Source organism: Rattus rattus, chromosome 2 (assembly GCF_011064425.1).
Source record: "Rattus rattus isolate New Zealand chromosome 2, Rrattus_CSIRO_v1, whole genome shotgun sequence".
Taxonomy (NCBI): domain Eukaryota; kingdom Metazoa; phylum Chordata; class Mammalia; order Rodentia; family Muridae; genus Rattus; species Rattus rattus.
In genome coordinates this window covers 143106397-143124885 of record NC_046155.1, presented here as the reverse complement: position 1 = coordinate 143124885, position 18489 = coordinate 143106397, and the positions used below count along the sequence as shown (strand labels likewise).

Here is an 18489-nt window from a genome sequence, read left to right as displayed (position 1 = left end):
GATTGTCATGGTCTGAGTCTTGGAGGCTGGGGACTGTTTTAGTAAAGGCAGGAGTAATGCTAGCCTGGGGATTGGTGACAGGTAATTTAATTTACAGCTGTAATATGTTGCAGTGTCAGGTAACTTAGTTGATAGACCAGGATTTTTTAAGTTATTTTGTCTTATAGCTACTTTAAAAAAAAAAACAAAAACCGAACCCCCAAACAACAACCAAAAAACTCTTGTGGAAAAATTCAAATATCCACTAGAGAGAACAGCTTAAGCATTTATCATACAACCTGACTTTTGTCCTCTAATAAAATAGTTCCATAATGTACTTTATTCATTAGTTATTCATACTAAATGTATTGAAATACTACTTTTGGGTTTGGGGAGACCTATCTACAGCATACATGTAAAACAAGTAAGGTGTAGTGGCTCCCACTTATAAATCCTAGCACTGAGGAGGAAGAGACAGGCAAATCTCTGAGGCTTGCTGCTAAGCTAGCCTACTGTAATTGGCATGATCCAGGCCTGTGAGAAACCCTGTCCCAAAAAAAACAGGTTGATAGCACATGAAGAATGACACCCAAGGTTGTCCTGGCCTCCACACACATGCACAGGAGTATATGCACACATGTATGGAAGCATTGCATGTAAGTACAGAGACACACACACACAGACACACAGACGCACACACACACACACAGACACAGACACAGACACACACACACACACACACACACACACACACACACACACACACACACACCCTGTGCCTTTTGACCTTAGTTACATAGCAAGGTGGTTAGAGGTTTTCTGTAGAAAATGGACTATTGAGAAGTTGGCCTTTATAGTTTTGAGGATTTGTTTATTTGTTTGGGCTAAGCCTTGAGCCCAGGGCCTTGTGCATTGTTAAGCAAGTGTTCTGTGACCTTCAGTTTTGTATTAGCAATTTGGTCATGGTGATTATAGAGGATCAGTGTATAATGGAGCCCAAAAGCCATCCATGTTATGTGCTATATACTCCCTCTGTTTGAATTTAGTCAGGCTCTTTAACCTGTCTGCCTGAATTTGCCTGGTAGTGTAGTGCTACCCGCCCATATGTGCACAGTGTTTAATGCTTTGGGTAGTATGGTATGCTTAGGTGTTTCCTATTGTCATTGTCGAGCTTCTTAGTATTATTGACAACCATGCCCAAGATACTGACAAGTTAGAATGTTTTCTTACCTTGTGTTTCAGATGTGAATGAACTGAAGGAGTGTCTTTCTGTGCTGGTGAAAGAACAGCAAGCCCTGGCTGTCCAGTCAGCTACCACTACACTCTCAGCATTGAGGTTGAAGCAGAGGCTGGTGATCCTTGAGCGCTATTTCATTGCCTTGAACAGAACTGTTTTCCAGGAGAATGTCAAAGTTAAGTGGAAAAGCAGCAGCATTTCCGTGCCTCCCACCGAGAAGAAAAGGTAAGAATAAAAATGGAAGAACCTTTTGTCATCTCCATGTAAGTTCTGGCTCCTGTTTTAAAGACAGTTTCTCTATTACTGAAGATGCCTTTAGACATATGGTTTTTAATTTGTGGATAAGAGCCTGCCCCACATGTGGCCCATACATGTAGAGCCACCAAACTAGATAAGATGGATGAAGCAAAGAAGTGCAGGCTGACAGGAACCGGATGTAGATCTCCTGAGAGACACAGCCAGAATGTGGCAAATACATAGGCAAATGCCATCATTAAACCAGTGAACTGAGAATGGGACCCCGTTGAAGGAATCAGAGAAAGGACTGAAAGAACTTGAAGGGGCTTGAGACCCCATATGAACAACAATGCCAAGCAACCAGAGCTTCCAGGGACTAAGCCACTACCCAAAGACTATACATGGACTGACCCTGGGATCCAACCTCATAGGTAGCAATGAATATCCTAGTAAGAGCACCAGTTGAAGGGGAAGCCCTTGGTCCTGCCAAGACTGAACCCCCAGTGAACATGATTGTTGGGGGGAGGGTGGCAATGGGGGGAGGATGGGGAGGGGAACACCCATATAGAAGGGGAGGGGGAGGGGTTAGGAGGATGTTGGCCTGGAAACCGGGAAAGGGAATGACAATCGAAATGTAAATAGAAATAGCCAATCTAATAAAGATGGAGAAAAAAATATATCAGCATATATGAGTAGTTAATACTAAGAGACCTTAAGTACACTTGTGTGTTGGTCATATCAACTTAAGATACAGAATTGTCTTGAATGCTCTGTTGACTTAAGGATTAGTGACTTAATTAGAATAGTTTTCATTGGTTGAAGGAAAATTAAAACTTATAGTAGGTTGTATTTATGTGTGTGCATGTGCACGCGCGCACATACACACACACACACACACACACACACACACACACACATACACACACACACACAAATGAAACAATAGTAAGAAAAAAACCAGGTTATTATTTTTAGAATGGTTTTTATACTGGCTTAGGGTTCTAGGTTCTTTCTTGGGACCAAGAGATTCTGACTATCTTGAGGAGAGCTGAGATTCATGGTTTCACAGGAACTATTTTCCTCAAGGGAAAATGTTGGTAATAGTCTTCTGAATTCTTCTGATCAGATTTAAACGGCTCTATTTTCTAATACTGACATTTCTTATTCAGAAATATATTCCTGTGTTCCTGGCATCCAGTTCTTCCCCTGGAAGCAGCAAATAGCTCTTCTCCCTTACTAGCCACTCATAGATGTTCACACAGCGTCCTCTACACTATTCAGGCTCTCACAGATGAGCGCACAGAGCCTCCCCTGCAGTATTCATGTCCTCACAGAGAAACTTTTCCTTTACTAAGGATATTTTATCTAAAGTATAAAAACTTGACACTGAAACCCACAAAGGATCCTGATAGCTAAAGAAGACCATAGGTCACTCCCTGGCCTTAATCTGTTTTACATGTTCATGTTCCTCTGCCCGAGTAGTTGTTAAGCCCATGTGTTTATTTGCAGTGCCCGTCCCCCAGGCAGAGGGGTAGAAGGACTTGCCAGAGTCGGATCCCGAGCAGCACTCTCGTTCGCCTTCGCTTTCTTACGGAGGGCCTGGCGTTCAGGTATGTGTGTAGCGTGCCATTCTGTTTCCTTCATTGAGCAGATGTTTTGGGTTCCCTGAGCAATTCTGCCACAGCAAGTTCCTCGTTGGCCACCTACCAGCTAGACTCCCAAGTCCCTGAGACCGTCTCAGGGGTATAAATGTCTGTTTTCTTTACCGTAAGTTCTTTCTTTTTTAAGAGAAGAGGCTACAGGGTCTCTCTGAATTTTCAGGTCTTTGTTTTAAGACAGTGTTCATTTATTACAATGCCATCTCACCTCCTTCACCATGGAATGAAAACTTTAGTAAGAAGTTATCAGTTGAGCACCCATAATCTGAAAATATGCAGTCTGATAATGCTCCGAAGTCTTTTTTTTTAATATTTTATTTTTATTAGATATATTTTTTATTTATATTTCAAATGTTATTCTCTTTCCTGGTTTCCTGTCCATAAGCCCTCTCATCTCCTCCCCCTTGTCCATATGGTTATTCCCCCATCCATCCCCTTACTTCCCCCCCCCCCCCATATTCCCTTGCACTGGGGGTCCAACCTTGGCAGAACCAAGTTCCAAAGTCTTTTGATCCTTGATTTTTCAAGTGGAAATCTCTCCTCGGTTTCATGTGATATGTTGCTGCTATAGTGCAGTCATGCTAAAGATACTGCATAAGATTTCCTCCAAGTTCTCTGTGTAAGATATACATGATACAGAACTGAAATTAGTCTTGAGTTCCCTTCTCAACGTGACACACACACACACACACACACACACACACACACACACAGAGAGAGAGAGAGAGAGAGAGAGAGAGAGAGAGAGAGAGAGAGAGAGAGAGAGGGACGGAGGGAGAGACAGACAGAGTGAGTCACTTCTGAGACACCCAACATTTCATTTAAGAGATGCTCCATCTTTTTTGTTTGTGTGAGAAACATCACAGGTGGAATGGAATTTCAGCAGGTCTGTTAGAGGTTGGCCTGTTGAATGAAGAATCGCATGTGTATGTTTGCACCTGAGGGTTTAGAGCCTCAGTGGAAGTCACTGGGAGTTCATTTGTCAGCAGTCCCTAAGGGTGGGCAGCCTCCTCTGACTCACTGTGTTGCTCAGGTGAGGATGCGGATCTCTGCAGTGAGCTCTTGCAGGAGTCCCTGGATGCCCTTCGAGCTCTTCCTGAAGCCTCCCTCTTTGATGAGAGCACAGTATCCTCTGTGTGGTTGGAGGTGGTAGAGAGAGCAACAAGATTCCTCAGGTCCGTCGTGACTGGGTGAGTTTGTACTTTACTTGCATTTCTGTGGATTAGCTCTGTATGCTTGAGCCTCATTCCCATCTTCTCGTATCACTGCAACTTAGGGAACTTGATCTCTAGGTTTTGCTGCTGTGTTTTCAGCATATTTTCAGCACATTAAATTTGTTTTTGTACAGTTACTTATTTTGTGTGTGAGGTATTTGCGAGTGCGTGTCTGTGTGTGTAAAAGAGTGTATAGGTGTATGCGTCACAGTGAATGTGTAGAAGTAAGGCTTCTTCTACCATGTGTGGCCTAGGCATTGAACTCAGGTAAGTCAGTCTTGGCAGCAAGTGCCTTTACCCACTGAGCCAGTTCTCTGGTCTGTTCTCAGCTTTTTAGATGATCTAATTCATGATTATTGTGACTTGACCCAAGAAGCTTATCATATTGAGTGTGATAGAAAATATCAACTGTTTTTGTTATTTTTTTTTTTTTTTCAGAGCTGAGGACCGAACCCAGGGCCTTCCGCTTGCTAGGCAAGCGCTCTACCACTGAGCTAAATCCCCAACCCCTGTTTTTGTTATTTATTGTTTTTTAGAGGTATTTGACCATCCATCCATCCATCCATCCATCCATCCATCCATCCATCCATCCATCCATCCTTCCTAACTGAGCACTTCTTGTGAGCCTCTTGGTGATAAAGACGAACCATTGTTCTGAGGGATGGATGGTGCTTACCCTGAAGTCTTGGTAGATAATATGAGTACATGGCTACCCAAACAAAATGTTCTGACTAAGGGTGGGGGTGTAGCTCAGTAGTAGTAGTTGTTGAGTATGGACAACTATGTTTGATCCTTCTCTCTACAGAAAAAAGAAAACAACCCAAAGCCTATGACCCTGTTTGTTAGTTTACTAGTGCTGTATCAAAGACTGTGGACGACCGGCTGCAAGGAGGGGAGCTCTTGCTGACTGTTGTAGACTCCAGTCTATGTTTACTAGGCCTGGTTGCCTTGGACCTGTGTCAACACAGTTCACCATGGAAGAGCCTATTCAGTCCATGGTTGCCAAATAAGCAAAGAAAGAGGAGATACCAGAGTTAGAATATTTCCTTCAAGAGTGTACCAGCAATGATTAACTTTTGGACTCTGCTCTATCTTCTCTGTAGTGCCATAGATTTGGGACTAGCCAGCTAATACATGGGTGTTTGGCAGGCATTTATGATCCAAACTGTAGCATCTAGCTAGCTACACTTTTTTAGTTTTGTATATGACTGTGATCAGAATGGGAGTTTGGCTTGTCCCATCTGACTTGGGCTGGGCAACTGTACCCCTCCTTGTACAACTTGATAGTCCTAGACAACATGGTGGTCCCCTGCTCCTAGGAGGTGGACCTTAATGTGGACACCCAATTGGCATGCACACTGTAGTCCAGAACTCCTGAATGCAAGTGATCCTCAGCTCTGATAAGTGAGACTTTGGAGTATGTTTCTGCTCCTGGCTTGAATAGGAATCTGTAGTTCCTTTTTGATAAGTTAAAGAAAATACAAAATTTTGTACAATGACACAGAAGCAAAATTAGGGTGCTCTTGAGTTTTCTTGGCATGTCATTCTCTTTATTCCCATAATCAACAAGGATGAGTCTCCTGGGAGTTTCTTTGCCATAGAAAATTTAAAGCTAAAGCCCTGAAAATAGCCTCAGATTTAATTAAAAAATTTCAGTGTAAGGTATAAAATCTCTCCTTCTGAATTTTCTAACAGTTCAAAAATTTATTTTATTTGAAATATAAATATGCATAGATGTGCCTTTGGATCTTCTGATGACGTTAGAATTCTCTAACTTTTATGGGAAAATTGACTGTATTTTGTTCAAATTGGAAAAAAATGGGTAAACACATGTCTACCCACTAACCCTCCTTTCCTTCTTTTCTTGAAGTAGGCTCAAATGCAGCCCAGGCTGGCTTCACACTATTATGTAGCTAGGGATGACCTTGAACTTCTGATCCTTCTAAGTTCACCTAGTACCTCAAGTACTAGGATTATAACCCTGTGTAACCCTGTCCAGTTTATGGAGTAATGCCGTGGAAACCAGGGACTTGTACATGCTAGTCAAAGGACTCTACCAACTGAACTATAGCCCAGCCCCATTAAAGACCTTTCCACTCATTTTTATGTAATGATGCAAATTATTTTATGCATAGACACATAAACATAAACATAGAGTGTATCTTTTGGTATAATATAATATCTACATTCATGCTTTTTAAAACTACATCTTTAGTAGGTGGAAAATAGAGCTCAGTGATAGAACCTTACACCCAGTGTGTCCTTGGCTTAAGATCAGTCTTAAACATCTTTCACTCACTGTTTCCTTTTATCTTTCCTCCTTTCCATTCTCCTCTTTGGGGTGTGTGTGTGTTTGTGTGTACGTCTCTCTCTCTCTCTCTCTCTCTCTCTCTCTCTCTCTCTCTCTCTGCATTTTGAGCACACACTTGCCTTTTACATGGGAGAGTGAATATAATTAGCATGTTGGTATGATTTAAAAGTTTCTGCTTTCTCTGATGTTGCCTAGCCTTTCTGTTGCTCTCATTTCAGGGATGTTCACGGAACACCAGGGACTAAGGGACCAGGAGGAGTTCCTCTACAGGACCAGCACTTGGCTTTGGCCATTCTACTGGAGTTGGCTGTCCAGAGAGGCACACTTAGGTGAGTTATCTCAGGTCACCTAGGAGATGGTTGTGTATCTGAAAAATCTGGTGTGTTGTAGAATTCCACATACCTGTTTGTGACTGGAGCAAATTGTGGTGTTCAGGGTAGACCTTCATCCCAGGACTCTGTGTTCTTTCTCTCCCCTCCCTTCCCCTCCCTTCCCCTCCCTTCCCCTCCCCTCTCCTGTTCTCTTCTCTTCTCTCCTGTTCTCTCCTGTTCTCTCCTCTCCTCTCCCCTCCCTCCTCCTCCTCTCCTCCTCCTCCTCCTCTCCTCTCCTCTCCTCTCCCTCTCCTCTCCTCTTCTTTTCTTTCCGTTTTCATGAATTTCACATCATGGACCCCAATGCCACTCATCTCTATCCCTGTGGTGTGTGCATAGTATATAGACCCTTTTACTCAAATAGCTTTTCTTGCAAATGATCATTGCAGTGAGTCATTGTCTGGTTCAAGACCTCTGACTTCTGCTACACTTTGAGTACTGGATCCTCACCAGAACTCTTCTCAGATATCCTGTTCTTGTCCTGTGTCATGGAGAACCTGTGTCTTTGGATTCGAAAGAACAGCCCCTTGCGTAGTTCATAGGTGTGGTAACTATTGGGATGGGCCAAAGCCCTGGAGCTGGGTGTGAGTGGTAGCTGATTTCTCCAGTCTGACAGCTCTCTTTTACTTACAACTGGGCAAGCTCTCCAATACAGCTCTGCACAGCCCTCAAAATGAACATGACCCTAGGCAGCAGCCCAAACTAGGGACATCCACATGTTGGTGGTAACAGACTCCCAGTGCTGCAGTTCTGTGAACCCAGACATGGCCCTCAGCTGTAGCATGGGCCAGGACCTCCTATGGCCTCAAGTGGCATCGCCAGCTACTCACATCAGACCGTCCCTCACTCCCCCTGAGTCTCTGCCTCTCTTCATTATGCACACGCCATTCTGCTTCTCTTTCCACTACTTACTTGTTCATCTTAGTGGCACCTGGGGCCTCTTCGCACCTGGGACCTCTGGGTGCTCGGGGTCATCTCAGAGTGCACATGCTGTGTGGTGCTGGGTGGTGACCAGCTTAGGCATGCTCTGACCGCCTGGGCTGCTTTGTACTGTGTGGGCGTTGTCTCAGGCTTGCTCTGCCTACCTGGGTCCTGTGGTGCCAGGCAGGGGTATATTCTTGTGCTAGTCTGTTTTGTTGTCTTTATTTCTTTTTAGGCTAATTTATCTAGTCATCTAAGAGCTCTTCTTTTAAGACGTTTTCCCCTAAGTAACTGTTTATTTAATTTTTCTGAACTAGATATTCTTAATTTGTTGACTTAAGATCCTAGAAGTGTTATGTTGAAAGTACTACTTCAATGCCTTAGCTATTTTTTTTTTTTTTTGGGGGGTTCTTTTTTTTTTTTTTTTCGGAGCTGGGGACCGAACTCAGGGCCTTGCGCTTCCTAGGCAAGCGCTCTCTACCACTGAGCTAAACCCCAACCCCTTCTTTAGCTATTTTTATGCTTTTTAGTAGATGACAATTGTCTTTTGCTAGATTGGTATTAATTCAGTGATTTAATTGCCAAGAATTATTTCTATGACATAATTACAGCATTTTTCATACATTGTTCTGTAATTCTAATTATTTATTTGTTTAGTTTTGATGTGCTAGGGCAAACATTGATTTGTTTTTACTGGAGAGTAAATACCCTTCCTTTTCAGCCAAATGTTGTCTGCCATCCTGCTGTTGCTTCAGCTGTGGGACAGTGGGGCACAGGAAACGGACAATGAGCGGTCTGCCCAGGGCACCAGTGCTCCTCTTCTGCCTCTGCTGCACAGGTTTCAGAGCATCCTCTGCAGTAAGGACATGCCCCACACAGAGAGTGACATGCACGTGAGTATCACCTGCGGTTCTGGGTATATAGGTGACCCTTTCTTATTCTGATAATATCAAAGAACTAGCTTTATTTTAGGTAGGCCAGAATGTGTACTTCTATGGCTAGACATCTTTTGAGTGTGTTTGTTTACTGGTGATAGGAGCAAGTGGGATGGGGCAGGTATGGAGGTCACATGTACTATATTGACAAGATGGAAAAAGAGTATCATACATACCATTAGAGATTCTTCTGTAAGGCAGCTTTTAGATTTGGAGTAGAAAGACGAATATGGTTTGGTGTGGACCCACTGACCTTCTAAGAGACCTGTGTATTGCCTGCCATGTTGACCTTGCAGACTTCTTTACCGAGTCAGCTGTGGCAATCTCTGTGTGTGGTTTAGTGTTTGTGTGCTCTAGAAGCTGCTTGACTGTTTTTAAATGTAAACAAGTACTGGTGAAATCTCAGGACTTTGGCTCTTTATCTATTTCTCTTTTCTGTAAAATTAGTTATTTCATAATTTCTTTGACCTGATTTATGTGTTGACACTCTTAGATGATTAGATTCTGCTTTTTCAAGAATAAGAAATATGATGCTAATTGTAAATAAAATAAAGCTTTGGTAGAGTCCACAGCCAGACCAGGTGTACAGACCTGGAATCTTAGCTACTTGGGAGGCTGAGGCAGAAGGATCAAAGATGAAATACTAGTCAGGCAACTTAAGGAGACCCTGTCTCCAAATTTCAAATGGTGGGGTGGAGGTTGTTAAAGACTCTTAGAGTACTTGCCTAACAATAGGTTTAATCCCTGGAACGGCAAAACCAGAAAATAAATCAAAATCCCTCTCTAGAGTGGGATATCAAAATGAGGGGTTTTGTCGTGTTGTTTTTAACTTTCCTTCAAAGGCATGCTCCAGTACTGTGTTATGTTTCAGAGAGCTTGCTCTGTGTGTCTATATTTAAAAAAAGTGTGTGTGTGTGTGTGTGTGTGTGTATGTCTATTTCTGTCTTTACCTTGTGTGGAAAGCAATGGTCATTTTGGGGTTTTATTCCTCAAGATCCTTATTCTCACGTGTCTAGAATTCCGCAGGTAGATCAGACTAGCTCAGTGACTTTGTCTCAACCTCCTTTGTTCAGTTCATCGATTACAAGGGCACAACACTGTGTCTGACCTTTTTTTTTTTTAATATGGGTTCTGGGGATTGAATTCAGGTCCTCTTGCTAAGTACTGTATGGACCGAATTATTTTTCTAGTTCCCTTATGAGGGTTTGAGAGTAGTTTTCCCTAAAGGGTGGTTTGGCTGTATTAACAGTTTATATGGAATTTGCACATGTGTGGTACAAAAGCACATAGATTGTAAGTCAATATTACGTGTATTTATATGCCATTATAGAGGGGTAAAAATGTATAGTATAGTTTATAATCAACATTGTTGTTTGATGGCTAAAATAAATGAACACAGGAAGTGCATAACTAAATGCCAAAACGTATATAGTGATTAGAAGTTGATGGTGGTATTTTTTATTCCACTGTTTCTGACTATGTTTATTTCTCTCTTAATCTAGCTTTTATCTGGCCCTCTAAGTCCCAATGAGAGTTTCCTAAGGTACCTTACTCTTCCACAAGACAATGAACTTGCCATTGATTTACGACAAACTGCAGTTGTTGTCATGGCTCATTTAGACCGTCTGGCTACACCCTGTATGCCTCCTCTGTGTAGCTCTCCAACATCTCATAAGGTATGTGCTAGGGGAGCACGTTTTTTCTTGAGTAATGATGAAAATCCCTCCAACCTTGACTGTGCTAGGCAAGTTCTTTAATATTGTCTTAGTTTCTTTTCTTGTTGGTGTGACTTAAAACAAAAATGATTTACAACAATCCCCCACACACGCACACACACACACACACACACACACACACACACACACACACACACACACACACACACACACACACACACACACACACACACACACACCCTCAAAATTCTGTCAAAAGCAGCCTAAGGGAGAAAGAGTTGCTTACTGTAGCTCACAGTTTGAGTGTACATGGCAGCAGATGATTGAAGCAGCAGGCCACATTGCTTTCACAGTCAGTAATCAAGAGAGTGGTGAATGTTTACTAATTAATGCTCAGTTGCTTTTTCCAGGGATAGTTAGTCCACTACTCAGGGAATAGGTCCACACACAGTTAAGATGAGTCTTCCCACATCAGTTTAAATAGCAAGATAATTCTCTAGAGGCATGTCAAGAGGCTCACCTCCCAGGCCATTTCAGATTCTGCCAGGTTGATAATACACAAACACAACTCCAACAGCTTAGTATTATTTGTGTGGTGTATAATTAGGAGTTCTTGGAGATTCTCATTGTATATATGTACCAGATTTGCTATTTCTGACAATGGTGGTTAGAATGTTAAAATGTACCTGTAGTTCAGAGTGTGGTCACTGCTGAGTGGGTTATGAAGAAAATAGACACATGTTCAGAAATGCTTCGATTAAATGGACTGTGCTCACTTAAATAGAGGGTACCCACAGCACTGAAACTGATCTCATTTGTTGTGTATTGTGTAGGAGGAGGGGTTAAGTCAGTGTCAGTGGGAGGTCTCTGCAGGGGATCAGTCCTAGGTTGTGAACATCTGGGAGGGAGGAGGAAATGTAGTCCATGCTTTCTGTATCACTGTGAATAATGTTGCTTTGACTGGGGAAGGCTTTCTCTCTTTTCCTGAATCTGAAGCATTTGGGTCCTTGACATGGCTATGCTCTTATCAATAATGTATTTATTCAGAACTTCATCCACTCCAGACAAGTACTCAGGGCTTAGGGACTGAATTAGGGACCTCGGAGAGCTTACTTTTATCCATATGACAGTAGGCTTCATGCCATGTGTAGAGAAATGCCAGAGAATCTTTTTTATATTAGTGCTGGGAACTAAACCCATGGCCTTGTTCACTCTAATCATATATGTTGTTACTGAGGTACTTAGTATATAATGGTGGTTATAATGTAATGATAATGCAGTCATATTTTATGTGGAATGTATAAATAACAGTATGGTAGGACTAGTGTGATTGGCCTAACTGACAAGAACCTGGATATGCCTGCCCATCAAAGACATCACATGTGAACACAGATGCTGATCACAATGTTCCCCCTGTTGTATCCATGAGAAAACAAATGTTTGGGGTGATAGTGCTCTTGTCAAGATTATACAGATTAGGGCTGGAGAGATGGCTCAGCAGTTAAGAGCACTGACTGCTCTTCCAGAGGTCCTGAGTTCAATTCCCAGCAACCACATGGTGGCTCACAACCATCTGTAAAGAGATCTGATGCCCTCTTCTAGTGTATCTGAAGACAGCTACAGTGTACTTATATATAATAAATGAATAAATCTTTAAAAAAAAAGATTATACAGATTAATTTTGACTTTTAATCCAAGCTTTTTACTTGGCCAGGGAGGGGAATTTTGTTTATATACATTGTATTGTATATTATATATTTGCCTGTCTGTCTGTCTCTACATGGTTCAAAATCAGCATTGTGGGGCTGGAGAGATGGCTCAGTGGTTAAGAACACTAACTACTCTTCCAGAAGTCCTGAGTTCAATTCCCAGCAACCACATGGTGACATAACCATATGTAATGGGGATCCAGTGCCCTCTTCTGGTGTGTCTGAAGAGAGCAACAGTGTACTCAAATATTAAAAAAATTAGGATTATATATGATAATGCACTAATACTATTGTTTCCTCTCTTGACTTCCATGTGCTCTGCATCCCACCTGTTTGATCCAATTTTGCTGAGCTTAGTTTGTACTTTTCACTGTTCTCTGGAATGGACATATTAGTGGTAGCATGTTACACTTATTCTTTGGCTTCTTCTTTTTTCTTTTTCTTTTTCTTCTCACCAAATAGATACACTGGCATCTTTCTGTATCAGTAAATAGAGATGGTCTCTTAATTTTTAAAAGCTGTTTTAATACATATATGTTGAGCTCTACCTGTCAGAGTTCTCTTTCTTCCTTCTCTCCCACTTCCTCCTGCAGTTGTTATTATTCCTGTTATTTTGAGACAGTGTCTCACTATGTAGCCCTATCTGGCCTGGAACCTGACATTGACCAGGCTTTGGCCTTGAATTCATAGTGTTCTGCCTATCCTTGTCTCTTGAGTGCTGTGATGAATGGCACTGTCTTTTTAATGGACACCTGAATCATTGACAGACTTTTGCTGCCCAGTGATACTGTGTTGTGTGATCTGGTACATGTTTCTCTGTTTACTGCTGAGTGTGCATGCTTATGTAAGCCTTTGCAGCATTAGTGAGATAACCCAGCATGGACTAGTCGTCTTTGGGTTGTTTCCAAATAGCTTTGGTCCTGTCACTCTCATCAATAAAACCATTTTCTCCCAGCCTTATGCTTGGGTTTTGATTTTCTTCAGTTTTGACACAAAAATAACCTGATGTGCTCTGAGCATTGAAAAGTATGTTGAAGGGCCAGCTTTTAGTGGTACTCTTAAAATGAAATATTATGAACAAATAACCCAGGGAATTTACCGTTTAACTGAGGTAATGTGAAATGTTCTGAATTATTTTGATGTTTTCAATCAATCTCATTACTTGTTTTTAGATTAAATAGTATCTCCATATTAGTCTTGGGTGTTTTCTTACTCTAAAGAAAATGTCTATATGTGTTCTTTTCTTACAGGGATCATTGCAGGAGGTCATAGGATGGGGGTTAATAGGATGGAAATACTATGCCAATGTGATTGGTCCAATCCAGTGTGAAGGCCTTGCCAGTTTGGGGGTAATGCAAGTTGCTTGTGCAGAAAAGCGGTTCTTGATCCTGTCCCGCAATGGCCGTGTGTATACACAGGCTTACAACAGTGACATGCTGGTAGGTGCTGAGTGTAGCGTGTCTAACGTCTCCTTCAGCGGTGGGTCCCTGCTGTAGTTGTAACACAGTTTAGTGTTCTTGGTCATTGGTATCTGTTCACTGTATATTATTAGTCATGTTAAATTATCAGTTATGATTATTATTATCAGGGTTTTGAGTTTTTAAGATCATGAACTCCATCAGACCCATTTTTCACATGTATGGCAGTTAACAGAAAAAGAATGGGGCCTGATGAGGATTGTGGTACATTGGGCCATGTGAGCTCTCATTTAAGGAAAGTACTTGAGTTGTGCGTCTGTATTACACAGGCTGCCTACCCTAGGGATTCCCACACCAGCACTTGTCATTTCCATGGATCACTTGGAGAATTCTTACTGTTCTCTTGGTGCTGGAATGGAGAACAGGTCAGAAGCCCTGAAGATTCCTAGTCTGTCCTTTTCAGTATGTTTGCTCAGGGAGAAAATGAATATGAGAGTCGTCCTGTGTTCATTGTCCATTACTATGACCGACTAATGTTGTTCTTGATTTTACTTTTCAGGCTCCACAGCTGGTCCAGGGTCTTGCCTCCAGAAACATTGTGAAAATTGCTGCCCATTCTGATGGTCACCACTATCTGGCTTTGGCTGCCACAGGGGAGGTGTACTCCTGGGGCTGTGGGGATGGCGGAAGGCTGGGCCATGGGGACACAGTGTACGTATGGAAATGTTTCAGAAGCTGATATGATTCTGGTTGTCCATATTCATAACAGAATGGAAAATGTCAGGAGTGATTTTATCTGTCTACTACAGAGTTTAGAAAAGGAGGGCGATATAACATGATTCCTCCCCTCCCTTCCTCTCCCCTCTCCTCTCCTCCCTTGAGACAGGGTCTCACTGTGTAGCTTTGCCTGTCCTAAAACTCACTACATAGACTAATCTGTCCTTGCACTCACAGAGAACTACCTGCCTCTGCTGGGATTTAAGGTGTGAGTTCGTTCTTGATGAGTGACCCCTTGAGAACTTTGCCATAGGTAGGAGGTTTGCCAGAATTAGCAAGAGCTAGCAACCGTACCTTCCATCATGTTTGCCAGAATTAGCAAGAGCTAGCAACCGTACCTTCCATCATGTTTGCCAGAATTAGCAAGAGCTAGCAACCGTACCTTCCATCATGTTTGCCAGAATTAGCAAGAGCTAGCAACTGTACCTTCCATCATGTTTGCCAGAATTAGCAAGAGCTAGCAACCGTACCTTCCATCATGTTTTCCAAGTACAACAAACCCCACAACTGTCCGCTGTTCACACTGTTCCATGTCTTCTGCCAGTAGGACCCCTGGAACGATGATGATATTTTATTTACAAGCATAAAAAGCAATCTTGTCTTTTTGTATTGAATGTTTTGCTTACCATGAAAGAATAGAAATAAAACAGGAAATGGTTATTTTAAATGCTCAGGGGTAAAATCAAGAGATCTGCCAGTTCCCACAGAGTAATGGAACCATTTTATATTGTGTTGTCACAAGTAGACCCTGGTAGAAAGATCTTGGCATTAGATAGGTGTGCTGTTCCTGGGGCAAGCTTACTTCATGAGGTCAGAGCATCATCAAGGAACAATCAGGTCAAGTAAGAAACATTCCCAGCCTCAGCTGGGTCTGAGCTGATGGAGAAGGGACTGGATTGTGTGTCACCACCACAGTCAAGAGAATGTGTTATCATTACTCCCAGGCATATCTTTGTATCCTTTGTAGTTATTCCCTGACTTCCCCCTCCAGCTCCTCCCAACCATTGTCTTCCCTTGTTCATATCATTTTGTCATTTCTAGAACTGATTATAGTCAGTTGTATAGGAGTTTATTTCTGACTCTGACTTAGAGTAATTTTTTTGCATGTAGCCATGTTGTAGGCTGTCTCAGCATTCACGGCTTTGTTGCTGATAGGTTGTGGTGGGGGACATTGGGAGCAGCACTGCTTTATTTAGTTCTTTGTGTAAGTCCAGTTTAGCAAGCAGTGATGTTTGGTATTTGAGATAGAAAGGCAAAACAAAAAAAACAAAAACAAAACAAAACAAAACAAAAGTCTTGTGCTCTGATTACCTTTTTGCTTTTTTAAAAACTCTTATGAAATGCCCATGATGTTTGTTGCCTTCCTTCCTGCAGGCCTCTGGAGGAGCCCAAGGTGATCTCGGCTTTCTCAGGAAAGCAGGCTGGGAAGCATGTGGTGCACATAGCATGTGGAAGCACATACAGCGCGGCCATCACTGCTGAGGGGGAGCTGTACACCTGGGGCCGTGGGAACTACGGCCGCTTGGGCCACGGTATGTCTGCTGTACATGAGTACAGTCATGAGGTAGGAGGAGCTTTCTTCTTTTGAGAGGCATTTGAGAATGACACTTGTATCTGTTTCAAGGCTCCAGTGAAGATGAGGCCATTCCAATGCTGGTGGCTGGACTCAAAGGACTAAAGGTCATCGATGTTGCGTGTGGGAGTGGAGATGCTCAAACCCTGGCTGTGACTGAGAATGGTATGTAGAGCTTATGCTGCCCTGGGCAGTTTCTTAGGGACATAGGTGGCTGTTGCCCAAATGAGTGAGTTTTGGAGTTGTATGCACCTTCTTAGGCTGCCCTCCTAGTTGCTGAGTGTATTGGTTACTTTTTTGTTGCTTTGATAAAGCACAGTAACCACCATAACTTGTAGGAGGAAGAGTTATTTTGAGTTATGTTTCCAGAGGATTAAAGTCCATCATGGCTGGGAGACATAGCAGCAGTCAGGTAAGACAGCTGGAGCAGGAACTTCAAAGATCACATCTTGAATGCAAGCACAGAACGAAGAGAGCAAACCGGGAGGAGGAGTAGCTTTTTACTCTCAAAGGCTGCTTGCAGCTTCCTCCAGCAGTCTACACTACTACTTCTGCCTTCCCAAGACGGCAGCTGCAAACCTAGTGTTCAGACGCCCAAGATTATGAGTGGTATTTCCCATTCACACTACCGCAGTAGGACCTCAGTGGCTTCAGCAAAAGGCCCAAGAATTTCCCAGCATTTCGTCCTTGAAAGAAGGTGGCTGCCTAGGAGCTACCACCTTTTCTAGTGGGTATTTTATTTTTTCACTAAAAAAATTACAGCTAAATATTATAACTGACAATCTGAATTGTCACTATTAATATATTGCCCAACATTTAGCCTCTATGACTTGTTACAGCCAATCATTCATAGTATTTATATACTTTACAATTTAATGTATCTTATTAAATGGCTGACTTTCAGTATTAGTGAGACTGAGATTGTATATTTTTGTTTGTTTTAGTACTGTGGATCTTAGTTCTAGGATTTAAGTAATCTACCATTGAAATTTATTTCAGTTTAGCCATAGTTATATGGTTTTGTGTTTATTAGTGAGACAGTATCTATTGCTAAGTAGCCCTGAGTGTCTCTGAACTCATTTTCCTCTTGTTTTAGCCTCCAGAGAGCTGGGATCATAGGCGTTTGTCACCATGTAGCATATATGTGTGTGTGTGTGTGTGTGTGTGTGTGTATGCGTGCGCGTGCATGTATGTATGTATCTATATACATACATATATGGGGGGGAGAGGGAGATCATATGTGTGGTTCAGGCTTGATGGTCAGAAATGCACCCATTTTCACAATGAGTTTGTCTGTCAGTCTTATGGTGATCTCACCATTGTACCTTATCAGTCTTTGCATCAACTGGAGAATTTCTTAGTCTGTTTTTTTTTTTTTAAAATAGAAGTTGTCTTAGGATTTTACTTCTGTGAACAGACACCATGACCAAAGCAACTTGTAGACAGCATTTAATTGGGGCTGGCTTACAGATTCAGAGGTTTAATCGGTTCTCATCAAGGCAGGAGCATGGCAGCATCCAGGCAGGCATGGTGCAGGGGGAGCTGAGAGTTCTATATCTTCATCTGAATGCTGCTAGGAGAAGACTGATTTTCAGGCAGGTAGGATGAGGATATTAAAAGCCCACGCCACAGTGACTTCACCATCTCCAACAAGGCCATACCCACTCCAATAAGGCCACGCTCTGGGCCAAGCATATGCAAACCATCACAGAGGTTGAAAGGCTTGTAGAGAATTGACTATTGAGGATGTCTTTGGTGCAAGATAAAATCTTTTCAGCACTTTCATATCCACCTAGAGCCTACTGTTGAGACATATACATTTTCAGAATCATTGTGATTCTGCTGCTTTTTGAATTCTACAGAGAATCATCATGCTGAAAGGTCCCTTCATTATTTGTAAATGTCCACTATTGAATGAGTCATATTTTACAAAACTATTAACTAAGATGGTTTTGTTTTGTGACAGAACCTTGCTGTTTTGTCCTGTGGGCCTTGAATTCTGGGGATCCTATCTTTCTCAGCTTTCTGAGTGCTGGGACGAGACTGTTTAGGAGTGATAGTTCCAAGCTAGGTTATCCAAGTAGTACTTAGGTTTTATCCTTGGTATTTCTTGTAAAAGTTCTGTGAGGAAAATTATGTAATGATAAAGTGTTTGTAACTAGGAATAAGGTTTTTGTTTTTTTTTTATTAACTTGGGTATTTCTTATTTACATTTCTATTGTTATTCCCTTTCCGGGCAAACATCCCCTCCCCTCCCCTTCCTCGTTTTGTTCCCCCCACCCTCCCCCATTACGCCCCCCCCAACAGTCTAGTTTGGGGTTCAGTCTTAGCAGGACCCAGGGCTTCCCCTTCCACTGGTGCTCTTACTAGGATATTCATTGCTACCTATGAGGTCAGTCCAGGGTCAGTCCATGTAGAGTCTTTAGGTAGTGGCTTAGTCCCTGGAAGCTCTGGTTGCTTGGCATTGTTGTAC

The 18489-nt window shown here is 42.3% G+C and overlaps 1 protein-coding gene across 1 annotated transcript in view; it reads left to right on the top strand.

Annotated features, from left to right (window-relative positions):
• The window catches only part of Herc2 (HECT and RLD domain containing E3 ubiquitin protein ligase 2), a 181134-nt gene that overhangs the window by 25368 nt on the left and 137277 nt on the right, over positions 1–18489 (top strand). Inside the window, 10 exon segments of the mRNA XM_032893506.1 lie at positions 1222–1441; positions 2963–3063; positions 4145–4301; positions 6855–6965; positions 8650–8821; positions 10366–10539; positions 13499–13687; positions 14226–14377; positions 15818–15975; positions 16068–16181. Of these exon segments, the coding sequence (XP_032749397.1) occupies positions 1222–1441; positions 2963–3063; positions 4145–4301; positions 6855–6965; positions 8650–8821; positions 10366–10539; positions 13499–13687; positions 14226–14377; positions 15818–15975; positions 16068–16181 (1548 nt within the window).